Source organism: Canis lupus (assembly GCF_048164855.1).
Source record: "Canis lupus baileyi chromosome 3 unlocalized genomic scaffold, mCanLup2.hap1 SUPER_3_unloc_2, whole genome shotgun sequence".
In the NCBI taxonomy this organism is placed as follows: domain Eukaryota; kingdom Metazoa; phylum Chordata; class Mammalia; order Carnivora; family Canidae; genus Canis; species Canis lupus.
The window spans coordinates 293,960-318,314 of NW_027326405.1; the positions used below are offsets into that span (position 1 = coordinate 293,960).

At 57.3% G+C, this 24,355-nt stretch overlaps 1 protein-coding gene and 1 long non-coding RNA gene across 2 annotated transcripts in view; one reads left to right on the plus strand and one right to left on the minus strand.

The window, feature by feature from the left end:
* The window catches only part of LOC140629214 (uncharacterized), a 107,168-nt gene extending 105,001 nt beyond the window's left edge, over positions 1–2,167 (minus strand). Inside the window, exon 1 of the long non-coding RNA XR_012027055.1 lies at positions 959–2,167. This is a non-coding gene — a long non-coding RNA (uncharacterized lncRNA). The remainder of the gene's footprint in view (positions 1–958) is intronic.
* Positions 37–23,922, plus strand: LOC140629209 (rho GTPase-activating protein 27-like). Its single transcript, XM_072818800.1, is given in 5 exon segments — positions 37–230; positions 2,633–3,251; positions 3,254–3,315; positions 22,146–22,589; positions 22,946–23,922. Coding segments are annotated over 4 exon segments (1,308 nt in total). The 5' UTR covers positions 37–230; positions 2,633–2,650; the 3' UTR covers positions 23,147–23,922.
* The last annotated feature ends 433 nt before the right edge of the window (positions 23,923–24,355 follow it).

The following is a 24,355-nucleotide window of genomic DNA, read 5'->3' on the forward strand; positions in this document are numbered from 1 at the left end:
GTCTGCGCTCCCTGGGCCCAGAGGGGACAGGAAGCGGGACACCGGGGATTGTCTCTAGCAGCCACAGCCCAGCCTCGGCCCGGGAGGAAGTTCTGCCCGGCGCTCTCCGCTGGTGCCTCCCTCGCTGTATTGTTGAGCAGGAAAGCGGGCTGCGCGGGAGCTGGGCGGTGGAGGAGGGAGCGCGGACGCCGAAACCACGCGCCCTGCGGGGACGAGTGGAGGCGAAGCCAGTGAGCGGACACCCCGAGGGGCCGGGGCCGGGCCGGGCGGGGGGCGCTGAGCCGGGGGCCGGTGGGGGTGCGGTGCTGCAGGTGGCGGGTTCTCTCTCGCCGGCTCCCCTTCCCGGGGCGCTGGGGCCGGAGCTGCGGGACCCGCGAGCAGGGCCGCGCGGCTCGGATCCCCCCGCGAGGAGCGGAGATGAAAAGGGCTGCCCTCCGTCCGGGGACAGGACGGGCCCAGGTGCAGGCCCCCCGCGCCGACCCAGGCGTTGGCGCCGCTGTGACTCTCGTCCCCAGGCCAGTGGACCCAAAGCAGCTCCTGGGGACGGATCAGTCCTGGAGTTTCAGGGAACCTCCGCGCTCCCCCGAGTTGGGGAAGGAGCCGAGTCCGGGTCCCCTCCCCACCCAGCCCGAGACCCCCGCTCTGGTGGGCATCCCTGCCTTGGGACCCCCGCCCTGAGTCTTTCCAGGCCCGGCCAAGCTGTGCGGGGAAAGGGCCTGGGGAGGGCGGAGGTGGGCCCGAAGCGAGTAGTGCCAGCAATCGGGCTGGAGAGGGCTCGCGGTTGGCAGTTGGTGATTCAGGGTGCAAATGGCCTCACCCGTAAGGGGACGCCTGGAGACGACGATCCGGGGTGGAGCAGCCCCGGAGCAGCGCACCCAGGGGACACAGAGGCTGGAGGCCAACAAATCCCGCGGGGGGGGGGGCGTTGGTGGAGGGCGCAGGGTGGGAGTCTACCCACCTTGGGCTCTGCTTGCCAGCAGGCAGCACACCACACCTTCAGTCGCAGCCCTGCCAGCTGCCGCCCCTCCCTCCTGCCTTCTCTTGCCCTGGGCCCGCTCCCAATGTCTCCACTGGCCCAGACACTCCTTCAGGCTCCTCCTCGCCCCTCCCAGAATTGGGGGCAGCCCTCCGGAGCCTCCCTCTGCCTCTTTGCTCCCCTTGGCAGCTCCTGCTCCCCGAGGTTTCCCGACCCAGCCCTCAGAAGCCCCGCCCAACGAGATGGGGGCCTAACCTGCATCGTTTGCTGGCTGGAAGGTCTATCTAGCCCTTCACCATGGGCCCGCAGAGACCTGCCCTGCCAAGGTGAGCGAGTGCCAGGGGTCCAGGAGAAGGTGACGAGAAGGGGTATCCTCCCAGGGTTTGTTGCCTTTGCTCCAGGCAGCTTACTGACTGCGCCTCCAGGGCCCACTGTGCACCCCTTTCCCCATCGAGGAGAGCTTAAGAAAGTGGGGAAGGGGCACTAGGAGCCCCTACCCGGACCCCTGCCGGCCAGACCCTGTTCCTTGGGTTCCTCAGCCTCAGCAAGCCACAGGGGCTCCTACCTGCTGCCCCCGGGGAGACCCAGTTGGGCAGGAGATGTGGTCAGTGTAAAGATCGGGAGGGAGCAGCCACGCAAGAAGTCACTCATTCATCTTGTTGATGGTGAGACCCGGGCAGCTTTACAGTTAGGCTCTGACCAAGGCTGCCCCACCCAGAGCCAAGCTAAGCTGGCATGCAGAGGGGTGGGTTGGGGCCATCACTCCAGGACAGCTTTGGGGAGGACACCGCCTGGGTAGTGCATTCTCTAGGGGCCGCTCTGCTCTCGTGGGGCAACGTGGAGATCACAGGGCAGGTGGGCAGGCCCTCCAGCCTCTCTCGGGAGGTTGGGAGGTTGGAGGTGGGATCTGCAGTCGGGGGCGGTGCGGGCCGCTCTGGGCGGGCCAGGCTCCGGGTTCACGTTCCCCGCAGAGCCGCTGGGGAAGAAAAGAGAAACCAAGAGAACCGGTTCCCCGGCCTTGGCAGTCCTGGTGCCTCATGCCAAGGCCCTTGGTCTACGCGAAGCGGGGACACTCCCGGGGTAGAGCGGCGCCGGGGCAGCTCCTAGAGCCCCGCGCCTCAACTCTTACCCCGAGGGCCCGGGCCGGGGGCGCAGGATCCTGGAGGGAAGAGGCTCTGTGGACCCGGATTTCCTGAGGGCTGGTGGCGTCGGGGCGGGGGCGGGGGCGGGCGGGCACGGAAGGAATGAGCTCTTTTTCCCACTTCACAGACGGGGAAACTGAGGTTCAGGCAACTTTTTGGCAAGTGTGGTGTCGACTTACCGCCGCCAGTCAACCCCATCTCTCTGAGTCAAGGCTTCCTTGGCTGCAAAGTTGGACCAGTATTACCCACAACCTCCCCACCGGGGGATTGAATGCAGGCTCAAATCTTATCAGCAATGCCACAGAATCAGCGTTGGCATAATTACATCAGCGACTGTGGGCATGGGAACCTTCGAGATTATTTTATCCGAGTGCCCCGTTTTGGAGATACCAAGGCCCTAAGGCCCAGGAGGAACGCGGCTTCGGGACTCAACCAAGTCTCTTGTCCCCCTAGCGCGGCGCGCCTCCCGGCTGGGTGGCCCTGACCTCCGCGCCCCTCCTCCTCGTGCCCACAGGGAGACTCCGCGGCCGCGATGGCGATGGCGGCGGACGTCGAGGGGGACGTGTACGTGCTGGTGGAGCATCCCTTCGAGTACACCGGCAAGGACGGGCGGCGCGTCGCCATCCAGCCCAACGAGCGCTACCGGCTGCTGCGCCGGAGCACGGAGCACTGGGGGCACGTCCGGCGCGAGCCCGGCGGCCGCCCCTTCTACCTGCCGGCGCAGTACGTGCGCGAGCTGCCGGCGCTCGGGGACCCCGCCGCCTCCTCGCCGCCGCCCGCGCTCCGCCCGGGCCCCGCAGCCCCCGAACCGCTCGCCTACGACTACCGCTTCGTGAGCGCGCCGGCGCCCGCGGGCCCCGACGGCACGGCCGCCAAGCCCCGGGGCCGCGTGAGCTCCCTGTGCGGCCCCGCGCGGCGCGGCGCCTCGACCCAGCACGGCAGCCCCGGGCCCGGCCTGCCCACCTGCCTGTACACGCGGCCCGCGGCGCCCGTGCGGCCCGCGCGGTCCCTGGACGACCTGGCGCGCGCCGCCGTCGCGCCCCCTGCCGGCCTCCTGGGAAGCGCCGGCAGCTTCAAGGCCTGCAGCGTGGCGGGCTCCTGGGTGTGCCCGCGCCCCCTGGCGCGCAGCGACTCGGGAACGTCTACGAGGCCATCCTGGACGAGCGCGGCCCGGCGCGGGACGAGCGCCCGCAGCAGGTATGGGGCGCCCGGGAGCGAGGAGGCGGGCGGGGGGCTGCGCCCGCGCTCCAGGAGCCCCGCTCCGCTTAGCGTCCGCCGGCTCTGCACGGGCTGCCTCACGCGGAGCCCCACGTTCCTCAACCACGAAACGAGAGGGGTGCAGGCTCCCAGTCACATCTGCAATTCCGAAATGCCAAAGCTCCCCGAAGCGCGAGTGTTTTCCGTAACTCAGTTGGTGGCAAAGTTGGACTTGAGCCCGGGTGAAGCCGTTGGTGGTCTTTATTTATTTATTACACTTCGTTTTCCTGCAGAAATGCAGATGACCTGGAGTACGGTGTGCCGCCCACCCCGTGCTGGCAGGTGCGCGCCACCTCACCTGCCTGACAGCCGCACCATTCCGAGAGGCGTCGGGATCCTGGGCCTGCAGGATCTCTCCGCCTCCCCTGTCTCATAGACGCTTGGGGATCAGATGAGATAATGGATGTGAAAGTCAGGGATCTGCTTCCCGTTTTGGCTTCTTCCAACATTTCAGTCATTTCAGTTCCCCTCTAAACACACACACGCACGCACGCACACGCACGCACACCAATTTTTTGTTTCAGGAAGAGGTCTGGTTACAGCGAGGGTTTTTTGTTGTTGTTGTTGTTTGTTTTGTTTTGTTTTCTTTCGTTTCGTTTCGAATCCGGTTGTGTTGATTTGGGCAACCGAAAATAGAGCACGGTTTTAAAACGCTCTTACATCCCCAGAATCCTTTCCATGGCCCTGACATCTTGAGCTTTAGGAACTTGCGGCAGGGGAAGGGGGGTGTGGAGACGTGGAGGGAGGATGCACAAACATCTTTTTGACATCTGCCACCAGCTGGGTAATTATGGGAGATTCACTTCCTCTCTCAGGGTCTCAGTTTGTCCCTTGGCCCAAAGACGGGTGGAAAGGGTGAATGGATGACCCCCCAACCTTGTGTCTCTGGTTTCTTTCTTTGTCCTTGATGTACTTGATGTCAGCGTGGTTGCCTGGCACATGCCAGGACTGAGTGTGGGATGCCCCGCGGAAGGAGGCACCGTCCCGCTCGGGGACTTCCTGGGTCTTCCCACCACCAGGTCTGGTTACAGTGCAAAGAGCTCAGGATTTGAAGCTAGAGAGACTCGAATTTGACCCTGCTGGGTGACCTGCCAGCTGCTGAGGAATCCCTTATTTGCCCCAGCCCCAGTGTCCTCCTGTGTAAAGGATTAGCGTTGTGAGCCTTCGACGAGGTGAGGCGTGGAAGCGCTTGGCACGTAGCAGGCGCCGCACGGAGGCAGACCCGGGTCGCATTTAGCATCCCCTTCGGCGCCGCCTTCGCTTTGATTTCTGCAAGGAGCAGCCCGCCCCCCTGTGGCCATGGCGGGGAACAGCATTCTGCGGGTGAGGACGCGGACCCAGATTCCGCCCGGAAGGAACGGGGGCGGGGGCCAGGGGGATCTTGCGCCCGGCGGCCCTGGGGGCCAGGTGGCCAGCTTCTCCGGGGCAGATGGCTGGATGCCAGCGCTCCTTACCCCGGCGCCCCTCCGTTCCCAGGCAGGCCGTCGGAGGCGCATTCCGGGGCCTTTCCATATTCTCTTTCTCCTTCTTCAGCAGCAGTTACCGGGGAGTGAGGGGGTGGGGACACACGTGATGGCGGGGTGGTGCTCGCGCCGGGAGGAACCCGGGCGTCCGCGGAGAGACCTGGGTATTGGTCGAGACGCTCAGCCTGCTCCCCCTTCTGGCCCTAATTCCCCGTGCGATCTCAACAAGAGGCTTGGTATCTCTGTTCCTGTTTCCCCTGTGACCCTGCTTTATTCCAGTGTCGCGTGTGGGTCTCCCTGACCCCCTGTCCCCTACAAACTCCAGGGGTGGGGAGTTGGTTCTCTCCTGGGAAGGATCCCCAGTCTGCTCTTAGTTATTGAAGGCAGCCTTCTTTTTTTTTTAAGATTGATTATTTATTTATTTATTTATTTATTTATTTATTTATTTATTTATTCACGAGAGACAGAGAGAGAGGCAGAGACCCAGGCAGAGGGAGAAGCAGGCTCCAGGCAGGGAGCCCGATGCAGGACTGGATCCAGGAACTCCAGGATCATGACCTGGGCAGAAGGCAGGTGCTCAACCGCTGAGCCACCCAGGGGACCCGAAGGCAGAATTTAGAGAAGGGAATTTCCTGAAAGGTGAGCCTCCCTGTTTCCTTCTTAGAGGAGGCAGGAGAGGCAGCACCTACCCTTCCCCTTCATTCACTCCTTGACTAAGCATGAACTGGCCTCCCACCTGCCTGCCAAGCATCTGATGAGGCACAGCGCCAGCCCTGGAGAGCTACCATCTGAGTCAGGAGCCTGGCAAGAGGGCAGATGCCTCAGACCAGCGTGGCACAGGCCATCTGGGATAGAAGGACACCCAGCGTGCCGTGGTGCCGAGGCATGGGTGCAGGTGTGAGATGTGGCACCCTTGAGGCCTTGCAGCTCCACTCCCATCCTGTACTGCTGGGGCTCTTGTGGGGAATGGGCAGTGCCTGGCCAGGCAGGACCTCGTGGACTCTCACCAGCAATGTGGACTTAATCCTGCAGCTGCTGGAAGATTCTCAGCAGAGAAGAGAGGGGGTTCAGAAAAGACCCCCGTGGCTGGGACTTTGAGAATAGCAGAGGACAGACCTCCATGGTCTCCCAGGCACACAGTGATGACAGGAGATTTGGGAAGTCGATTCCCTGGAATCTAGTGGCCGACGGGCTGAGGAAGGTGGGAGAGAAGTCGGAATGAGTCGCAGTCTCCCAGTCGCACACCCCGCAGACAGTGGTCTGTTTATTCGGTGGCGCCAGGTCCAGACAGCAGCTGGAGAGGGGGCCTGCTGCCCAGCAGAAGGCCTGCAGCGTGTGGCCTGCAGCATGTGGACCGGGGGCGGGCAGAGTGCGTGGACGTGGGGCCGGGAACACCTGAGACAGTCAGGCCCCACCACATTCGGGTAACAGACAAAGGGAGGGAAGAGAAGCCCCAGAGGAAGGAATAGGCAACAAGGAGGAAGAACAGGAGAGTGCCTGTCCAGACACCGAGAAACGTCCAGAAGAAAGGAGAAGTGAGATAAAGGCCATTAAACATGTATCAGAAACGGTGACTGCGAGGTCAGCAGCCACCTTATCAGGAGCTGGTCAAGGGGTTACTGAGGGCTCAAGGCAGGGGCCAGAGGGATGAGGTAAGGACACCGGCTGAGCGTAGACAACTCAGGAGCTTGGCAGGGAAGGGAGAGATGCTTTGTGGCCAGAGGCAGGTGGAGGTCAAGGGGGGAGGCTCCCCAAATCTAAGCGAACGGTCAGGAGCCAGAAGAGTGGGAGGCTGAGGATGGTGAAGAGGTGGTTGGGGAGACGACGGGACGCAGGGAGAGAGGCCAACAGGGTGGGGGTGGGGTGCCCCGGGCAGAGAGGGAGGGACCCATTTCCTCTGAGGCGAGGGGCAATGATCTGAGGGTGGAGGAGACATAGGATCAGGGTTGGGTCATTGGGGATAGTCGACCAGTGGACAAGGGGAGAGGGTGGCATGGGGAGAGGAATCAGCAGAGGCAGGGACCCACCCCAGAGGAGAGAAGCCTCTGCACTGTGTGGCATTTTATAGCCTCGTCATTCACCTTCCACTCAACTGACATGTAATGAGCACCTGCTGTGTGCTGGTCAAAGTGCTGGACCCTGGGGACGCAAAGCATGTTACACCTGACACGATCCTGTCCCAAAGGGGCTCGTGGTCCCATGGGCTTTCACTCAAAGGTTCATCCCCGCAGCAGCTCGGAAGGCAGTCTCAGCTGGGTGGCCACAGCCTTGGCCAGCCTGTTCCCCTCAGCAGGGACAGGACAATCGGAAGGCAAACAAGTATTCACTTTCCAAGCACCCTGCGTGTCCCCAGCGGTGGGCACCGGCCACAGGGAAGGAGGCAGGAATTCCCAGCCCTCGTCCACCAGCCAGCACCCAGCTACCCAGGGCGCAGTGGGAGAAGCTGTCCCAGGAGAGGGCAGAGGCACACCTTCTGGAGCACTCTGCCCCCACCCCCTCTAAGGGAGGAGGAGGGGCCTCTGAGACTCCTCCCCCGTGGTTGCGGTGGAGTGGGGGAGGGGGACCTGCTGACTTGGGGATCTCAGGGTGTGGTCACCATCCCCACCCCAGGGCCTCTGAGGTGGAAAGGCCCAGGCCGGCCCTCTGGACGGGAGCCCGCCCCTGCTGCCCAGACATTGGCCACAGGAAGGAAAGAGGTGCAGCCAGAGGCCTCGGCAGCTTCCTATGCAGCCAGCCCAGCCCTACTCACCTGAGTAGGCAGCCGGACTAGAAGGAGCCTCCGGGGCCCTGGTTCCCTGTCCTGTGCTGAGAACTGTGAGTGACCCCTCAACTCCCAATGGGGCCCGGGGAAGGCGGGGTCGTGCCCTGGCAGCTCTCCCACCCTCTCTCCTCCTTCCCTGACCTCCACCTGGTCTTTTCCTGCACTCATGCTGAAACTCCCCTGCCAGGTGCCTGGCGGGCAGGCACCTCACCCTCCTCTCTGGATCCCAGGCCTGGCACCCACCCCTTGGGACAGACTCCAAGAGCCGCCCCAGGCAGCGGTGATTAAGGCAAAGGAACTGGCCTTAGGGATCCCTCCACCTGGATCCCCCTTTGGGACCAGCCAGGGGGCCCTCTAGGAGGAGCAGGGGAGCTGAGGCCAAGGAGGGGGGGCAGTGAGCGCCCTTGTCTGTATGCCCTCCTCCCAGCAACTGTCTTACCTCCCCCCCACCCACCCTTGGAGAACAGCAGCCCTGGGCTGGCCTGGCTGGTTTCTTCACACCTGGCTTGACCTTTCCCTCCCCATGACTCACCTGCAGCCCCAGGCTGACCCTAGAGCCCCACTGCCCAGCCTAAGGCCTGACCCATGAAAGAGCAGCTTCTTGGGTAGCCCCCTCCCAACCCAGCCCACATTCCTGGCCACCAGTTGTCCTCCCCACCCACAGCTCCCAGGGCAGAAAGGAGCAACCTCCCAGGCCCCTGGCAGCCCCCATGGCTCTGTGGAGTCCCCTGGGTGATCTCCCCTGAACCTGAGCCTTATGATTCACCTCTCAGTCCCCAGCCCCCCTGAGACGGGTCCACCTGCCTCCCCACTTCCTTCCTGAGCGCCAGGGGCCGGCTTCTCACTCAATCTGTTGTCTCTGCCTTTCCTGGAGCTGTCTGTGTCCAGTAGTGGGGAGGGCCAGGCCCAGCTGATGCAAACATGGTCAGGGTTCCAGACTAGAAGGTCAGGGGACAGTTGAGGTTGATTGGCGTTGAGGGAAATGGTGCTGCCAGGGACTGGGTCTGAGGGACATAGGGGTCCTTGCTCAAGTGCAGGAGGCTCTCTTGCCAAATTGAGGAAGGATTGTGGTGTTGAGGGGACTTCCAGAGCAGCTGCTTAGGCACAGCAGAGCCTGCAGGACCCTTCTGCCTAGCCCAGGCTCTGGGCTCCTATGGGTCCTCCGAGTGGAGGTCCACCGTGAGGCATTGGGTGAGCAGGGCAGGGGGCCCTCTCAGGGCTTCCATGTCTGTCCTGGGGGCTGAGCCAACTTGGCCTAGGAGAGGAAGCCAGAGGAACCAAGAAAGGTGCCAGAGGGGGGCCTTCCTGCCTCTGCTGCACGCAACTGGAGTGCTCCTGGAATCTTCTCAACTTGTAAATTACTATCCCCCCCCCCCCATAAAAATAGCTTAAGGAGGGGCTCTGGGGAGGCTCCCTAGGTTAAGCATCTGCCTTTGGCTCAGATCAGGATCCTAGTGTCCTGGGATCAAGCCCCGCATAGAGAACTCTACCTCTGCCCCTATCCCCACTCGTGCTCTATCTCTCTGTCTCAAATAAATAAATAAAATCTTTTTTTTTTTTTTTAAATAGCTTAACGCCATTGCAAATATTTGGCGAATATGGGCAATCTCACTCTAATGACTATTAGAGGGAATCCCTGGGTGGCTCAGCGCTTTAGCGCCTGCCTTCCGCCTAGGGCGTGATCCTGGAGTCCTGGGATCAAGTCCCAGGTCAGGCTCCCTGCATGGAGCCTGCTTCTCCCTCTGCCTGTGTCTCTGCCTCTCTCTCTCTCTCTCTCTCTCTTGGTCTATCATGAATAAATAAATAAAATCTTTTTTAAAATAATAATGACTATTAGCATTTTGGCTTCTTTTCATCCATTCTGCTTTACTCTGTGTGGGAGAGTTTTTACAGACCCCGGGGCATCCCGGTACACTGACAATGGCACTGCGATTTTTCACCTACTGTGTCATGGATTCAGTACATGGCAGGTGCCACTGAGAAACAAGGCATGGTCCCTGCCATCAGGTAGTTTTCTGTCCCAGAAGAGAGATGGGCTAGCAGACCCACAGGTAGGATCTGGTGTGGCAGGGGTGCCTGCAGGATGCCGTGGGAGTGCGCTGGAGGAGCTGTCCCCGGAGTCCCCAGAATCCCGCCAGTCGCTAGAGAGAAACTTAGGATTGCCTCCTGGCCAAGGAAGGGGGACAGCGGCTGAATCCGAGAGGTTCCTACCATTCAGCCTCCTCCCTGAAACCCTCTGGACCTACCTGGTGCTTTGTTAGGGGCAGACTTTTTTTCTCATCAACGGTAGTTTGGTCTTTTCACGTTTTCCACTCCTTCTTGTTCACTTTGGCCATTTTGCCTTTTTCCTAGGAAAGTATTCATTTTTCCTAGATTTGCAAAATCTCCATTTTTAAATTTCTCTATGGATTCCTTCGTGACCGAAGAAATAAATGGTTTTTCTAAGTTTTTCATAGTGGAAAAATCGTATATTTTCCATCTAAGGGACATAAGGTCTGGTATATATCAAGCCAAGCTGATCGATTACGTTATTGAAACCTGTGTTTCCTTTGTAGACTTCCTTTTGTTTTTGTCTTTTACTCCAGTTCCAATAGAGGTTTATTACATCTCTCGCTCAGATTTTCTTTGTAAAGATCTTGTACTTTTAGCAGGTTTTGCTTTTTTTTTTTTTTAAGGTTTTATTTTTTGTTCATGAGAGACTCAGAGAGAGGCAGAGACACAGGCAGAGGGAGAAGCAGGCTCCCTGCGGGGAGGACTCAATCCCTCAATCCCAGGACCCCGGGATCACATCACGGGATCACACCCTGAGCCAAGGCAGATGCTCAACCACTGAGCCACCCAGGCATCTCAGGTTTTGCTTTTTATATTTAACTACAAGTTTGTTGGCAGTGCACACAGATTTTGACTGTCCTGGCATCACAGAGTGTGCCTTTGTATCATCCCCTGGTGTCCCTCTTTACCCGGTGGGTGGTTTCAACCTGAATCACCATCTTGCTGTTACAAGCAGGGCCACTCTTTCTATTTTATTGGGTTTTATTTTTTGCACTTGCTGGTATCTCTCAGTATCCTTCTATATTCAACATTATCATGTTTTTACGTCTATTTCATATATATATCTCCTACCACTGAATTTGGAAACCCAAACTGACTGTCTTTTTGTTGGGATAATGCACTCTTTTCAGAATCTTTAACGGGTTTCCTTTTCCCCCTTCTATCAGGTTGCTCCTGATTGTCCTGTTCCTCTGCTGTCCTGCTACCCCTTGCATTTCATTCGTGGCTTCTGCTTTTCCCTGCGGCTCCTGATCAAACATCCCCTCTAGGATGTGCAGAAGGGAGGGATGCTTTTTCTCAACACTCCTCCTCCTGGAACTCATAAAACCCCGTCAGTCTCTGGATAGCCGTGGGTCTTTTTTCAGCTTAGAGAAATCTCTTTGTTGCATGAGTATTGGGGTCTTTGCCTTTTTCTTTCATTTGCATGTTAGCTCTCTTGACTGGCGTCTCCAGCTTTGTAGCTTTGCCCCCTCTATGTCTTGCCTCTGCGTACATCAGTTCTGAGATATTTCTCCTGCTTTCTCTTCCAGGCCACAAATTTGAGTCTGGAAAGGGACTGTCCTCACCTTCAATGAGTAGTACATGATATATTTTAAATTCTAAAGTAGTAGTCTTTTTTTTTTTTTCTTTAGTGTCTTACTTGAATCTCCTGAAGATTTCCCTTTTGTTGTTGTTCCAGTAGTCACTGTGTTTTCCAGCCCTTCTATCTTGCTAATAGCAAGATTTTTTTAAAAATTAGATAATGTACTTTCACGGTTTTTAAAAATCAAAGCAATAGGATGCCTGGGTGGCTCAGTGGTTGAGCGCCTGCCTTTGGCTCAGGTAGTGATCCTGGGATCCTGGGATACAGTCCCACATCAGGCTCCTCGAAGGAAGCCTGCTTCTCCCTCTGCCTGTGTCTCTTCCTCTCTGTGTGTGTCTCTCATGAATACATAAATGACATCTTTTTTTAAGATTTTATTTATGTATTCATGAGAGACACACAGAAAGAGAGGCAGAGACACAGGCAGAGGGAGAAGCAGACTCCATGCAGGGAGCTCGAAGTGAGACTCGATCTTGGGTCTCCAGGATCACACCCTGGGCTGAAGGCGGCGCTAAATCGCTGAGCCACCCGGGCTGCCCTGAAATCTTTAAAACATAAAATAAAAATAAAAGCAATATTAAAAAGTATATAGTAAAAATTCCCCCCCACACACCTGCTTCTGTGCCCTGTTCTCTCCATCAACTCATAAGTCACCACTTTCATTAATTCTTTCTCGATTCTGCCAGAGTTTCTTTATGCAAACACAAACCTGTATGAAAACACATTTGATTACTTGCTTTTCTGTCTCTCTTCCGTAAAGGTGACATGCAGTACACACAACACCGCATCTTGCTTCTTCTTTGCCTTTTTGATTTAACAATATATCTTGGAGTCTGTGCAGAGAGAGTATCAGTCTCCTTCCTTAGAGCTACATGGTTTTCACTGTACGGATGTATCAGAAATTCTTCAACCGGTCCGCTGGTGATGGGCCCTTGAATCGTTTCCCATCTCTTGCTATTATGCACAGTCCTGTAATAGATAATCTTTCACCCCACGTGCAGATAAATCAAGGATAAATCCCAGAAGTAGGATTGCTGGGTGGAAGGATAAACGATGGATATTTGTTAATTTTTGCCAAATTGCTGTCCCTTTCCTGGGGGCTTATACCAATTTACATTCCCACCAACACAAATGTGAGTGTCTGATCCCCCACAGCCTTGCCAACCAGGTGCCAACAAGATGTCGTTTCCTGCTGATCCAATAGTAAAATATATGATCTTAGGATAGCTTGAATTTGCATTTCTCTTTTCAGTGAGAGTGAGCATCTTCTCATAGATTTAAGGACTGTTTGTTTTCCTTTTTCTGTTAACAACCTGTTCAGAGCCAGTGCTCATTTTTCCATTGACTTATTGGTCTTTTACTTATTGGTTATTAGGAGGTTTTGCCATACGAAGGAAAACAGCCCTCTATCTCTTACAGGAGTTGTCATGTAAGTTTCTCTTCTGACTTTGCTAATGTTATTTTCTGGCCACGCAAATGACTTAAGATGCACTTACGTGGTCAAATGTATGGCTTTTAGAGTTTGAGTCTCTGCTTTTTTGTTTGTTTGGTTTGGTTTGAAGATTTTATTTATTTATTCATGAGAAACACACAGAGAGAGCCAAAGACAGGCAGAGGGAGAAGCAGGCTCCCTGCAGGGAGAGCCCAATACAGGACTCAGTCCCAGGACCCCGGGATCACTGCCTGAGCCAAAGGCAGATGCGCAACCACTGAGCCACCCAGGTGCCCTTCTGCCTTTTTTATTTTTAATATACAATTTTGCTTATGTTTTTCTCTTTAAGTATTTTTATGGTTTCGCTTTTTATGTCTGAATCTTTGATCTATTTGGGGGTATATCCGAGTGGACAGAGTAGGATGTCAACCCACCTTTAATTATTTTTCTGGATGGCCATCCACCTATCCTGCCACCTTTTACTGACAAACTCCTCTTCCTACCCGGATTGGTGATTGGTCTTTAGCACGTCCTGACCCTGCTGTATTAGGGTCTTGCAGCCTGGGTAGATTTGGTTGTTCTCTTTGCTCCACCTCTCTCCAGCCACTGTCCTGTCAGAGGAGTGGGGTTTATGTGTCTTTTCTCACTGGGGCTGGGATGAGCTGTTGAAGTGTCCCCACTAGGCGCGGCCCTAGAGCAGAGGAATGGTGGTCTCTGCCAGCGGGCCAGCCGGGCTGGGCAGCCTCTTCTAAGACACCATCAAGAATTCTCCCTGCCTGCTGCCTCCTCGGCATCCCCAGCCTGTTGGGCAGAGAGTGCTGAGCCCACCTGTTTGACTCCCTGTCAGCTCCTCGGGGTCACCCTGCTTTCCCCCTAGGGTCCTATGGTGGCCTGGTCTGCCCCGGGGTCTCCTGGGTTCCAGCTTCTATCTCAGGCCCTCTACTCCTGCCAGCCAGCCCTGCCCAGGAGCTGGCACAGCCCCTTCCTTGAGGGTAGCGTCCAGGAGAAGAGAAGAAGCAGGACATGTTTAAGCTGCCATGTTTCCAGAATTCCTAGAGCCAGAGCTGCGTCATAAAGGAGAGAAATTACTACCAGGGGTAGGGGAGAGCTGGAAGGGCCTGTCTTTCTGGATAAGAAACAGTGAACACCTTGGAGTAGTAACACTGAGAATCCAGAAGAGTAAACAAGTTTAAGGGAGGTTTTCTCCCCTTTTTATTATGAAAAATTTTTTAAAGATTTTATAATTTATTCATGAGAGACACACAGAGAGAGGCAGAGGGAGAAGCAAGCTCCCTATAGGGAGCCTGATGCGGGACTCGATCCCAGGACCCCAGGATCATGACCTGAGCCAAAGGCAGGTACTCAACCACTGAACCACCCAGGTGTCCCTATTATGAAGATTTTCAAACATGCAAAGAAGTGAAAAGAATATTATAATTAATATAATTATACCTATTACTTAGATTTAACAATTCTTGTCAAGTTAGTTCTCTCTCTTTTTTCTTTTTGCTGAGAAATAATAAATTCCAGAATTTATCCTATCTCATCCCTTAAAAACTCAGCCTGTATGTCTTTTTTTAACAAGATTTTTATTTATTTATTTATTATTTATTTATTTATTTGAGAGATGTTGAGTGAGTGAGAGAGAGAACATGAGCAAGGGGAAAGAGACAGAAGGAGAAGTAGGCTCCCTGCTGAGCAGGGAGCCCTATGCGCCCCGGGGATTCCAGGATCATGACCTGGGCCAAAGGCAGACGCTTAACCAACTGAGCTTCTGAGGTGCCCCAGCCTGTTATGTCTTAAAAATGTTTTTTTCCATAACCTCAATACTATACCCATTATTATATCTAACAAAATTAATATTAGTTCCTTCATATCAGCTAAGATCCAGGCCATAGTCAAATGTCCCTCATTGTCCTAAAACAAATCTCTCACAGTCAGTTTGTTTGAACCAGAATCAGCTCAAGGATCATGCATCTCATTTGTCTCTTAAATCTCTCTTGCTGTTTCCCTCCCTCTTCTCCTGCCTGGACAGGGACCAGAGTGGTTGCCCCATAGGACATCTATTCTAGATTTGAATTTCTGCTTCCTTGTGGTGGGGTTCCCATGTTCCCCTAGCCCCTGTGTTACCTGGAGACTGATATGTCCGAAAGGCTTAGGCTGGTCCCCAGCCTCGGGGACTCTAGATCTCTGCTTGAACAACCAAGATGGGGCACCTGGGTGGTTCAGTGGTTGAGCGGCTGCCTTTTGCTTGGGTCATGATCCCAGGGTCCTGGGATCAAGTCCCACATTGGGCTCCCTGCAGGGAGCCTGCTTCTCCCTCTGTCTGTGTCTCTGCCTCTCTCTCTGTCTCTCGTGAATAAATAAAATCTTAAAAAAAAAAAGAAGAAAACAAAAACAAGATGATGCCAAGATGGGAAGGAGGAGGGGAGGAAGGTGAACTTGGTTTCTGGGATATGCAGCTTGTAGGGTGTACCAAGGACCCCCAGGACTCCACTCAGGTTTTTGCTCCTGGAGATGGTCTTGCAGGTAGTTAAGCTAACAGATCCGGCTGGGCTTCCCCGGGACAGGAGAGTGAGAAGCAAATGGGAGACCCAGTATCAAGGAGTTAAGTGGAGGAAGAGGAGCATGGCTCACAGCCCAGGAGGCACCAGAGGGTGAGGAGGGAGAGGCCTGTAAGGACTAAGTCCTGAGGAGAGTCAGACCCTCCAAGGACCGCTGCTGTCATCAAAGGAGTTGTAGGACCCCCGGGCAGTGGGCTGGACGTCAGAAGCAGGACGGCAGACACACACACACACACACCTTCAACAGGTGGGCTCCGGAAAGGAGGCAGGATGAGCTGGGTCCAGGAGCACACATTTTCTTTTTAAGATGGAGAGACCTGGAATTTGTTGCCACGCCAAAGGGCCTGCAGCCATCAAGTGGGAGGGTTAGTGAGAGGTTTGTGGAGAGGCAGCTTCTGAGCAAGAGGCAGTGGGATCCTCAGGGGCCCATATTCGGGAGGCCCTCTTGGACGGGGGAACCTGGTCCCTCCAGTGGGGAAGTGAGGAGGTGCGGTGGGTACAGGTGCAGACACATTTGGAGGGACAGGCCCCTGTCACATCTCTCTCCCTCGGTTGGCTCACGATGACAGCCTTTGCCAGCCAGCAGTTTCCTTGACAGACGGTTTCTGATTCCTCCTGGGCGTCAGCCAGCCTTGTCCAGAGCACAGAGCATGTGAGTGGCAAAGGGGCTCCACCCCCCACCCCACCTACCCTGAGGAGCAGGCCGAGCACACAGTCCCATGAGGTCACCAAGAGGCTGAGGGCAGAGTCCAGAGCCGAGGGCACTCAATCGAAACCCAGAACCAAAAAAACGGAAGTGTCACCCCGCTTTCTTTCCCACGTCCCTGAGTGTAGAGTGTAGGGTGTAGGATCCCGGGGGCGGCTTGACGCCTCCACAGAGGCCAGCCCTGGGAGCGGGGAGAGCATGACAGCACCATTCTATGCATAAAGAAACAGAGGCGCAGAGATTCAAGGGGCTGCCCGGGGAGAAGCTAGGGCACCAGCGACACAAGAAGCCATTTCTCTGAATCCTGCGTCATTCTCCCCGCCCCCCTTTAATCAAATGATGATGCCTCTGCTCTAAGCCCCACAGAGGAACCTGACCTCGGGCTACTGTGTTCGTCTTCGCAGGCTACAGGCCGAGCAGTAAGGTTACACTGAGCCTCACCTGGGCTTTAGTACAAAACGAGGGGTCTGAGCCCCGGCCCAAACCTGTTACACCAGACTCTGGGGACAGCTCCAGGCGTGGTTCCCTCCGTTCTGAGGGGACCCCCAGTTCCCCCACTGCACATCAGTGGACTTGTGGCTCAGGGCTGGGGGTGGGTACAGTGAGGCCCGGACTCCGTCCTGGAGATGGCGTGCTCAGGGAAGGGAAGGACGCCAGCTCTGGGCACCCTGCAAGGCTCCCTGAGGCAAAGATCACAACCCACCCTCCACTCTCCCTCCGCTCAGCTCTGGAGGCACTGAAGTCAGCAAAGGAGGTCCCGACCCCGCGGCAGCCCCCCTGAGCCAGTGTCTGGGCTCCAGTCACTGGTTTGCAGGCATTTCTTTTGCCTCTGGCTTCAGAGAGCTGATAGGATTTTTCTGGTTGCCACAAGCCTCCTGTGAGGGTTTTGGGGAGAAGGGGTGAGGACAGAGCAGCCGGCTTGTTCTGTCCCCTCCTCCACCGTGTGCCTCTAGAGGGCCAGGCCAGGCGTGAAGATGCGGTTGAGGGAGGAGGACACCACTGGGGAGCTGCTGTGGTCACGCCTCCTCTTGCTGAGGGGAAGCCTAGACTGGAAGCCTGAGGAACCAAGCTCCTTGACCAAGAAGAGCAGGCCAGAGCTGTGTGGGTTTGGCTCAGCCCCTGGGGTGGGGGGCCAGAGCCCCCTGGGAAGACCCCAGGCCTGGGGGGCCCAGCTTCTTACAGAGGAGGAACAGCACGTGGGCTGCCTTTTCGGTGGTCCCAGTCTCCTGTCCTGTCACTCTTGGTTCCTGCCACAGGAAGACCCTGCTCCCTAGTTCTCCAGCGGGGCAGTGCTGAGGGCTCAGGTCCCCACACCCATGTCCTCTCTCTCCTTCCCCAGCTCCTGCCTGCTGCCAGCTCAGAGTTTCCGGCCTTTCCCATCTTCTGGGCCTGGCTCCATCTCTCCTGGTGACCTATTTTGCGTGTGGCCCATGTCCCCCAGGGCGGGGGCAGTGGGATGTGTCATGTGTGTGACAAGTGGGAGGACCCCAGGCCTCTCTGCCCTCAGTGTTCCAGGCTTCTGAGTCCCACCTGGGATGGGAGGGGAGCAATACAGGAGCTTGGAGGGCAGAGTAGGGCATGAATCCCTGGCTTGTTCTGGATGCGGTCTGCCCAAAGGGCCCACACTCCAAATCTACACCACGCCTGGCTCTCCTTGGGTGTCCCTGTCCTGGGCCCACAGTGGGTGCAGGGAAGGAGTGGTCTGGGGGGGCATGGGCAGGGGAGGAAGTAAGACCAGGGCTGGGGACAGGAGGGTTACTGGAATGGAAGAGCAGGAGACAATGGGTCTGGGATCCCGGTGGAAGGTGGGGTCAGAGCCTGAAACAGGAGAGAGACCAGGCCCAGGGGAAGCTCTTGGTTGTGGGGTTGTGGAGAGGCTAGTCCCTGTCCCCTTCTCCGGGTCCTTAGAGAGTGGGGACGCAGGCATACTTGTGCACGTATTAGACACCCAGGCGAGGGTGCATGCGTGCATCTTGGAGAGCGAACCGGGAGGGGACAGGCTCAGGCAGTCAGGCGAGTGGACTGTGGTGTGGTCAGAATCCCTCCTGTCCTCTGTGAGGCTGCAGAACTCCAGACACTGACTCCGTCTGATGCCACAGCTGCCCAGACCCCTTCCTCTTTGACACGTTGCCCCCCCGCCCCGGCACCCCACACACTAGCTTCCTCTTCCCCATCGCCCTGGGCACTGGGGGAGTTGAGGGCCACTCCGTGTCCTGTCTACGCCAGCCTGGGGCCCCAGCACCCAACTGCCCCCTCTGCCCTCTCCCAGCTGTCTGGCCTCCCCTCCCCCAACCTCGGTTTGGCACCATCCTGCTCCCTGGCTGTATCTGCCCTGGGATTCAGACCTTGCCGGTGACCAGAGTATGGAGTAGGAAGGCCGGCGCTTCCCTGGACACATAGAAACACCCCCGACCTAAGACCCCCCCCACTTCACCCCCCCACCCCCCCCCCACAGCAGGCAGCCTCTGTCTCAGGCAGCACTTCCACAGCCCTGACAGGAAATGGGCTGGAGGCTCAGCCTCCCGCCACCTCAAAGCCACTTCTTGTTTCCTTGTTGCCTTGTGCCAGCCCTGGGGTTGTGCCCCTTGGCTCCACCCCTAAAGCCTGCCCAGGGCTTCGTCCCAGCAGCTCTGAGGGGACAGGATGGTGGACATGATTGCCAGGCTGACCAGGAGGCGGAGTCAGGCCCTGCGGGGACAGGTAGGGGGCCGTGGCATTTGGGGGCAAGCTCAGCCTCTGGTGGGGACGGCCGAGGGCCTCGGGATCAAGGTGCCACTAGTGGGCCTCTGTTCTCTGGCCCTCTCAGGGGCTGGCTGAGCGGAGCTTCGGAGCAGGACATCTCTCAGACTTCGGGGACTCCTCCCTGCTTTCCTCTTCCCTTTGCCAAGGCCTTCGCCTGCCTGGGAGGGGCTGCAGGGGGACCCTGAGAGATGGTGATCAGCGCAGGGGCAGAGGCAGGCCTGCCACCTGCTTGTGGGCAAGGGGAGGGCTGCGGGGCTGGGCAGCTGGGCGTGGTGAGAGCCAGAGCCCCTCTTGCCGCTGAGGTAGGAGACCACTTCCCCTTTCCTACTGTTGTCCCCCGTGTCTCTGTTGTGATTGGGATCTGGGCCCCGAGAGCTGTTGGTGCCTAGTCAGGGCCCCACTGATGGGCTGTCACTGGGTGTTGCCTGGACCTCCAGGAGTCGTGGGCAGGGTGGCAGACCCTGCTCTAACCTGCACGAGCTTCCCCTTGAAGGCCAGAGGGCACAGGGGGACTGGCCCTGCCTGGCTTCCAGTCTGATCCTGGCTTTATCCTAGCACTGGAGGGGCTCTACAGGGAGAAAGTTCTAGAGTTTGAAGGGGCCTCAGGGCCGCTGCGTGTGGTCCAGCTCCCACCACAGGGCTGTAGCATCACTGACAGGGGGTTGGACTTTGCCTGCTCCCGTCCAGTGAAAGCCCCTTCCTACCTCCTGAAGCAGCCTGTGTCTCTGGGGCAGCCCCTCCCAGGGGCCCTGCCCTGCCCCCATTTGGCCTCTGGTCTGCAGCCTGGAGCCCCACAGTGCGATTCTGCATCTTCTCTTCCTCTGACAGCCCCCTCATGCTGAGAGCCTAAACATCCAGCTCCTAGGTCTCACCTCTGTACCCACTAGGGCTACTTCGTGTGAGATCCCCATCACCCTGGCCAGCCTGGGACTCCCCATGGACTCACAGCCAAGACTAGCAGCCTGCAGGTGGAAATCCCCGCTCCATAGAGCCTGGCTCCTTCCTCAGCTCATCTATGCCCCACATGACCTCCCAGCCCCTGTCCCAAGGAGGGGAAGGCGCCTGCCTCAGCAGGTCCAGCTGGGGCAGGTGGGAGATGTGTCTGGTCACCCACCTTCCTCTGTCCACTGCCTCCATCCTGGTCTCCCAAAGAGACTCCTGTGCTGAACCCCCACTCCCAGGAAGTCCTTGTCCAAAGCTAACTTGAGTCTCCTGTGGTGTCAGGTGTGTTTGTTTGTTGTTTGCTGCTGAAATGTGGCTTGGAATTGGCTTTTGTACTCAAGCAATAAGTACTTTTGGTGGATTGGATGTGTGCTTCAGGGCATTGGGCCAGCAGCTAGAGGGCAACTGGGGTCAAGTACATCATCCTGGGTCCCCTGCTCAAAAACAAAACCCCGCCTTTGGGGTCAGAGGAGGTAGGCAGATGAGTGGACAACCCAAGGCGGAATGCTGCCGGCCCGAACAGAGGGATGAACAGCATGTCCGTGCGCCAGACGTCTCTCCTGAGGGAGAAGGCCTCTCCCGGAGGCTTGGAGCAGAGCACCAGCAGAGGAGCAGGATCTGGGTAGGCAGGTATGAGAGCAGAGAGTTCCAGGCTGAAGGACCCACTGGAGCAAAGGTGCAGAGATAGGAGGTGGCTTTGTGTTTGCGGGAGGGTCCATGGGCCGGTGTGGCTGGAATATGGGATGGCTGCGGTGGACAGAGAGAAAGGAGAAGTGGGGTGGGGGGTTCTGTCTCAGCCACACAAGCGCTTGCAGGGTGAGGGAGAGGAGTGAGGATCTGGTGTATCCAGCTCCTCCTGTTCCCTCCATGCCTGGGACCTGCCCCTGATGATCTAAAACTCTACCACTGCTTTTCTGACACTTTGTCTCCTGCTAGCAGTAACTACCACGGACAACGTGCTGTGCTGTGCATTTCACTTCTCACCCTGCTCATCTCCCTCCCTGCTCCCTGACCATTTACACAGGCTGCCCAGTAGGGATGTGGGTCCCTTTGTTCACTGCTGCGTTCCCCAGTGCCTAGAACAGTGCGTGCACCGGACAGGTGAATCTTTGTGGGACAAACGAGTGTGTTTTTAGGCGCCTTCCTAAGGCCCAGGGAGATGCCACCTTGACATGACCGGCTTCCCCTCTTGGGAAGTTTACAGCTTAGTGAAGGCATCACAGGCAGTTCTGTGATTAAAAAAGGCGGGGCGGGGGGGAGGGTGATTGTACAAAATTTTGAGAAAAGTTTAAAGAATAAATAAATAAATAAATACCCCATCCCTATAACTATACTGCCCAGAGGAGATAACTATCTCTGTTAGCATTTTGGAGGGTTTCTAAAAACACAGATTTGAAACTATATACTTGCTCCCCATGTCGAAGTCTGCATTTCCCCCGTAGCATTAGATCGTCCTAGAAACAGTCTTAATCTTCTGGTGCTCTTCTGCTGCCTGGGGTTTAAGAGTGTCCTTATCTATCCCTCTGGCCAGCTGAGGGTGCTAGGCGATGGTGGGCACACCAGAGGAATCTCAAGAAAGGTCTTGAACCTGACACCTGAGCTGAGTCCTGAAGAAGGAATTGGAGTGGGCCAGGTGAAAAAAAGGGTGGGGATGGGCCTAGGCACTCTGAAGGATCCAGGCCCATAAAAGATATACAGCAGGGAGGGTGGAGCCTCCAGCAGCCCCAGGCTACTAGAGCATAAAGTTCAAGGCAGGGGGCCAGGAATGGCAGGAAATAAAGTAGACAGAGAGGCGACAGGCCCCTCCGGTGCCCTGTTAAAGGCGTAGACTTTGCCCCGCAGGCCGCAAGGAGCAGTGGGGTGTTGAGCATGACCAGAGGTATGTTGTGTGTGGCCGGACCCTCCAGCCCACCTCGCTTTCCTTTGGAGGGCACGAGGGGCTCCTCTTTCCTAGCTCCTCCTTCCTTCCTCCCATCTGGCTTGCCTCTCTCCCTTCTCTGCAGTTGATCCTGAGGTCTGCAAAAACCACATTCAGGAAGTTTCAGTCCCAGATCAGAGGTGGTACGGATTCCAGTCCCAGAGATTTCAGGGACAGGAAGGAAGGAGGGGTGGGGGCTGTAGAGTGCAGCAGGGCCCTGCCCCTCTGTGACCTGAATGGGGAGGAAAAGGAATGGGGCCCAGGCCATGTCTCTATTCCTGCCCAACCTCTGATTGGCCCCCTGGAGTGCACAGTGAGTGCGCAGCTGGGAGAACTCAAGATATCGATATTTTATTATTGTTAATAAATAATGTAAGTGCCCTACGCATCTGGGACATTTCATATTTGACAATGCCCCTTCACGAATATTTCCTCATTCTCTCTTCACTACAATTTCCGGAGCGGGCAGGGCAGACATTGTGCAGCGGCGGGACTGAAGCAGGGGGTACTCCAACTTGCCCAAGGTCGCCCAGGTGGGAAGTGGCTGGGTCGGGACTGGGTGACCCCGGAGCTGCCCTGACGGTCACGCCTCCTTCCTGCTCCCACAGGTGGACGACCCCCCGGAGCCCGTGTACGAGAACGTCGAGAGGCAGCCCCTGCCCACGTCACCCGGCACCGCCTCGGTCCCCCGCCCCCCCGCATGGGAGACGCACAGGGACGCGGGCAGCGGGCGCCGCTACTACTACAACCCAGACACGGGCGTGACCACCTGGGAGTCGCCCTTCGAGGCCTCTGAGGGCGCCGCCAGCCCAGCCACCTCTCCGGCCTCGGTGGGCAGCCGCGAGAGCCTCGAGACAGACTGGGGCCAGTATTGGGATGAGGAGAGCCGCAGGGTGTTCTTCTACAACCCGCTGACGGGCGAGGCCGTCTGGGAGGACGAGCCGGAGGACGAGCTGGAGGACGAGCCCGAGGACGAGCCCGAGGACGAGCCCGAGGACGCGCTGGAGGACATGCAGCCAGGCCTGAGCCCACTGGACCCCGGGGAGCGCAGGGTGAGGGGGCGGGGCCTGGCCCGGGTGGGCGGAGTGACTGAGGCTTCAGGCCCCGCCTCCTGCCCCGCCCCGGGAATGAGGGTGAGGGGCGGGGCCTGGCCGGGGGGGGCGGGGTGACTGAGGCCTCGGACCCCGCCTCCTGCCCCCGCCCCCCGGGAATGAGGTTCAGGCGCGGGGCGGGGGGAGGGGGGGAAGGGGTGCGGGGGGGTGCGGGGTGACTCAGGCCTCAGGCCCCGCCTCCTGCACCCCGCAGTCCCCTGGACTGCTATAGAGGGGCGTGGCCTGGTATGAAAGGGCGGGGCCCAGGGTCCCTACTGGCTCGGAGAGCGTCTGACTCTGTCTCCTGCTCCTTGCAGCCCCCTACCCCTGAAACGGACTACCCCGAGTCGCTGACCAGTTACCCCGAGGAGGACTACTCCCCCGTGGGCTCTTTGAGTGAGCCTCTGCCCTCCCTGACCCACTTGTGTTCTGTGCACCGGCTGTTCATATTAACTGTGTCCCTCACACTGGCTACGAGACATGCACCATTTCCACACGCAGTCACATTTGACAAGTGAAGAGGGTGTGGCAGCGGCAAAGTGACTTGTTCGGGGTCCTGTGGGCCACCTGACTGCCTCACAGGCTCCTCTCACAGCACAGCACAGCCTCGGGAGGGCCACCTCAGCTCTTTCAGCTACCCCCCCCCCCCCCCCGCACCCCTCCACACCCCATCATGTGCTCACAGGCAGAGCAAAAGAAACTAAGGCAAATGGGTTCTGTCGGGGCCTGGGGAGATGCTGGAGGCAGACAGGAAACCTGCCCAGCTCTTCTGCTCTGCCGGGTGGGCAAGTAGCAGGAGCCCCCAGCTCTCAGCATCTCTGCTGTCAGGCTACCTGCCCGGTGCCCACCTTACCCTCGGGAGCTGGGAGAGGCCTACAGGGCTGGAAGAAGGAAGGAGCAGCTATGCCTTTTCTCTCCTCAGGCACAAACCCCTTCAGTTTCTGGGTTTTGGCCCACCTGCCCCACAAACTGTTGGTCTGTTCAACAAACAATAATAGCTAATATTTATTGACATTTGCACCCTGCCAAGCATTTCACTTGGATCATCTCATTTGTTTCTCACAGCCAATATTTATTATCTGCTCTTCTGTGCCAGGCTCAGTGCTCTGGGGTAGGGGTACTGCGAGTGCAGCCTCACTGGTAGAGCCTGCGGTTGGTGGTAGGCCCAAGCCCACCGCAAATGCCAGCAGGGCCGGGACAAGAGTACAAATGGAAGCCTCACACCATGCATTGCAATACTGTAAAGTTACAAATCAAGTTATAACTGTTAAATAAAATATGTTCTATTCTCCTACTCTGACAAATATACTTTCATAATGACCTAGAAGACTAAACTTCTTTGATTCTTCTGAATCCTATATGTGGGTAGGTTGGCATAAGATCTGGCTCTGCTGTCAGCCTGCCCCCTGTGGCTGGCCACCCTCAGAGCTATCCTGGCCCAAGGGAGGTCCACATGCACATATGTGGACAGTCCCGTCCACTAGCACAAACTGCCACACCCCCTGCCACTTGCTGCCCCGTGGCCACCCCACATGATCCATCCTTAAGGGAAGGGGCCTGGGGCCATTGGAGCAGGGAATTCTGGGGTCTTGCATGTTACGGGTATGGTCCAAAGGGAAGGGCCCAGGCTCCAAGGAGCCTGTGGGGAGAGGCAGACAGAGAAGGTCAAGAGTAGAGCCTTCTAAAGCGGGGACTCACAGCAGGGCAAGGAGCCCTCACACCCTCCA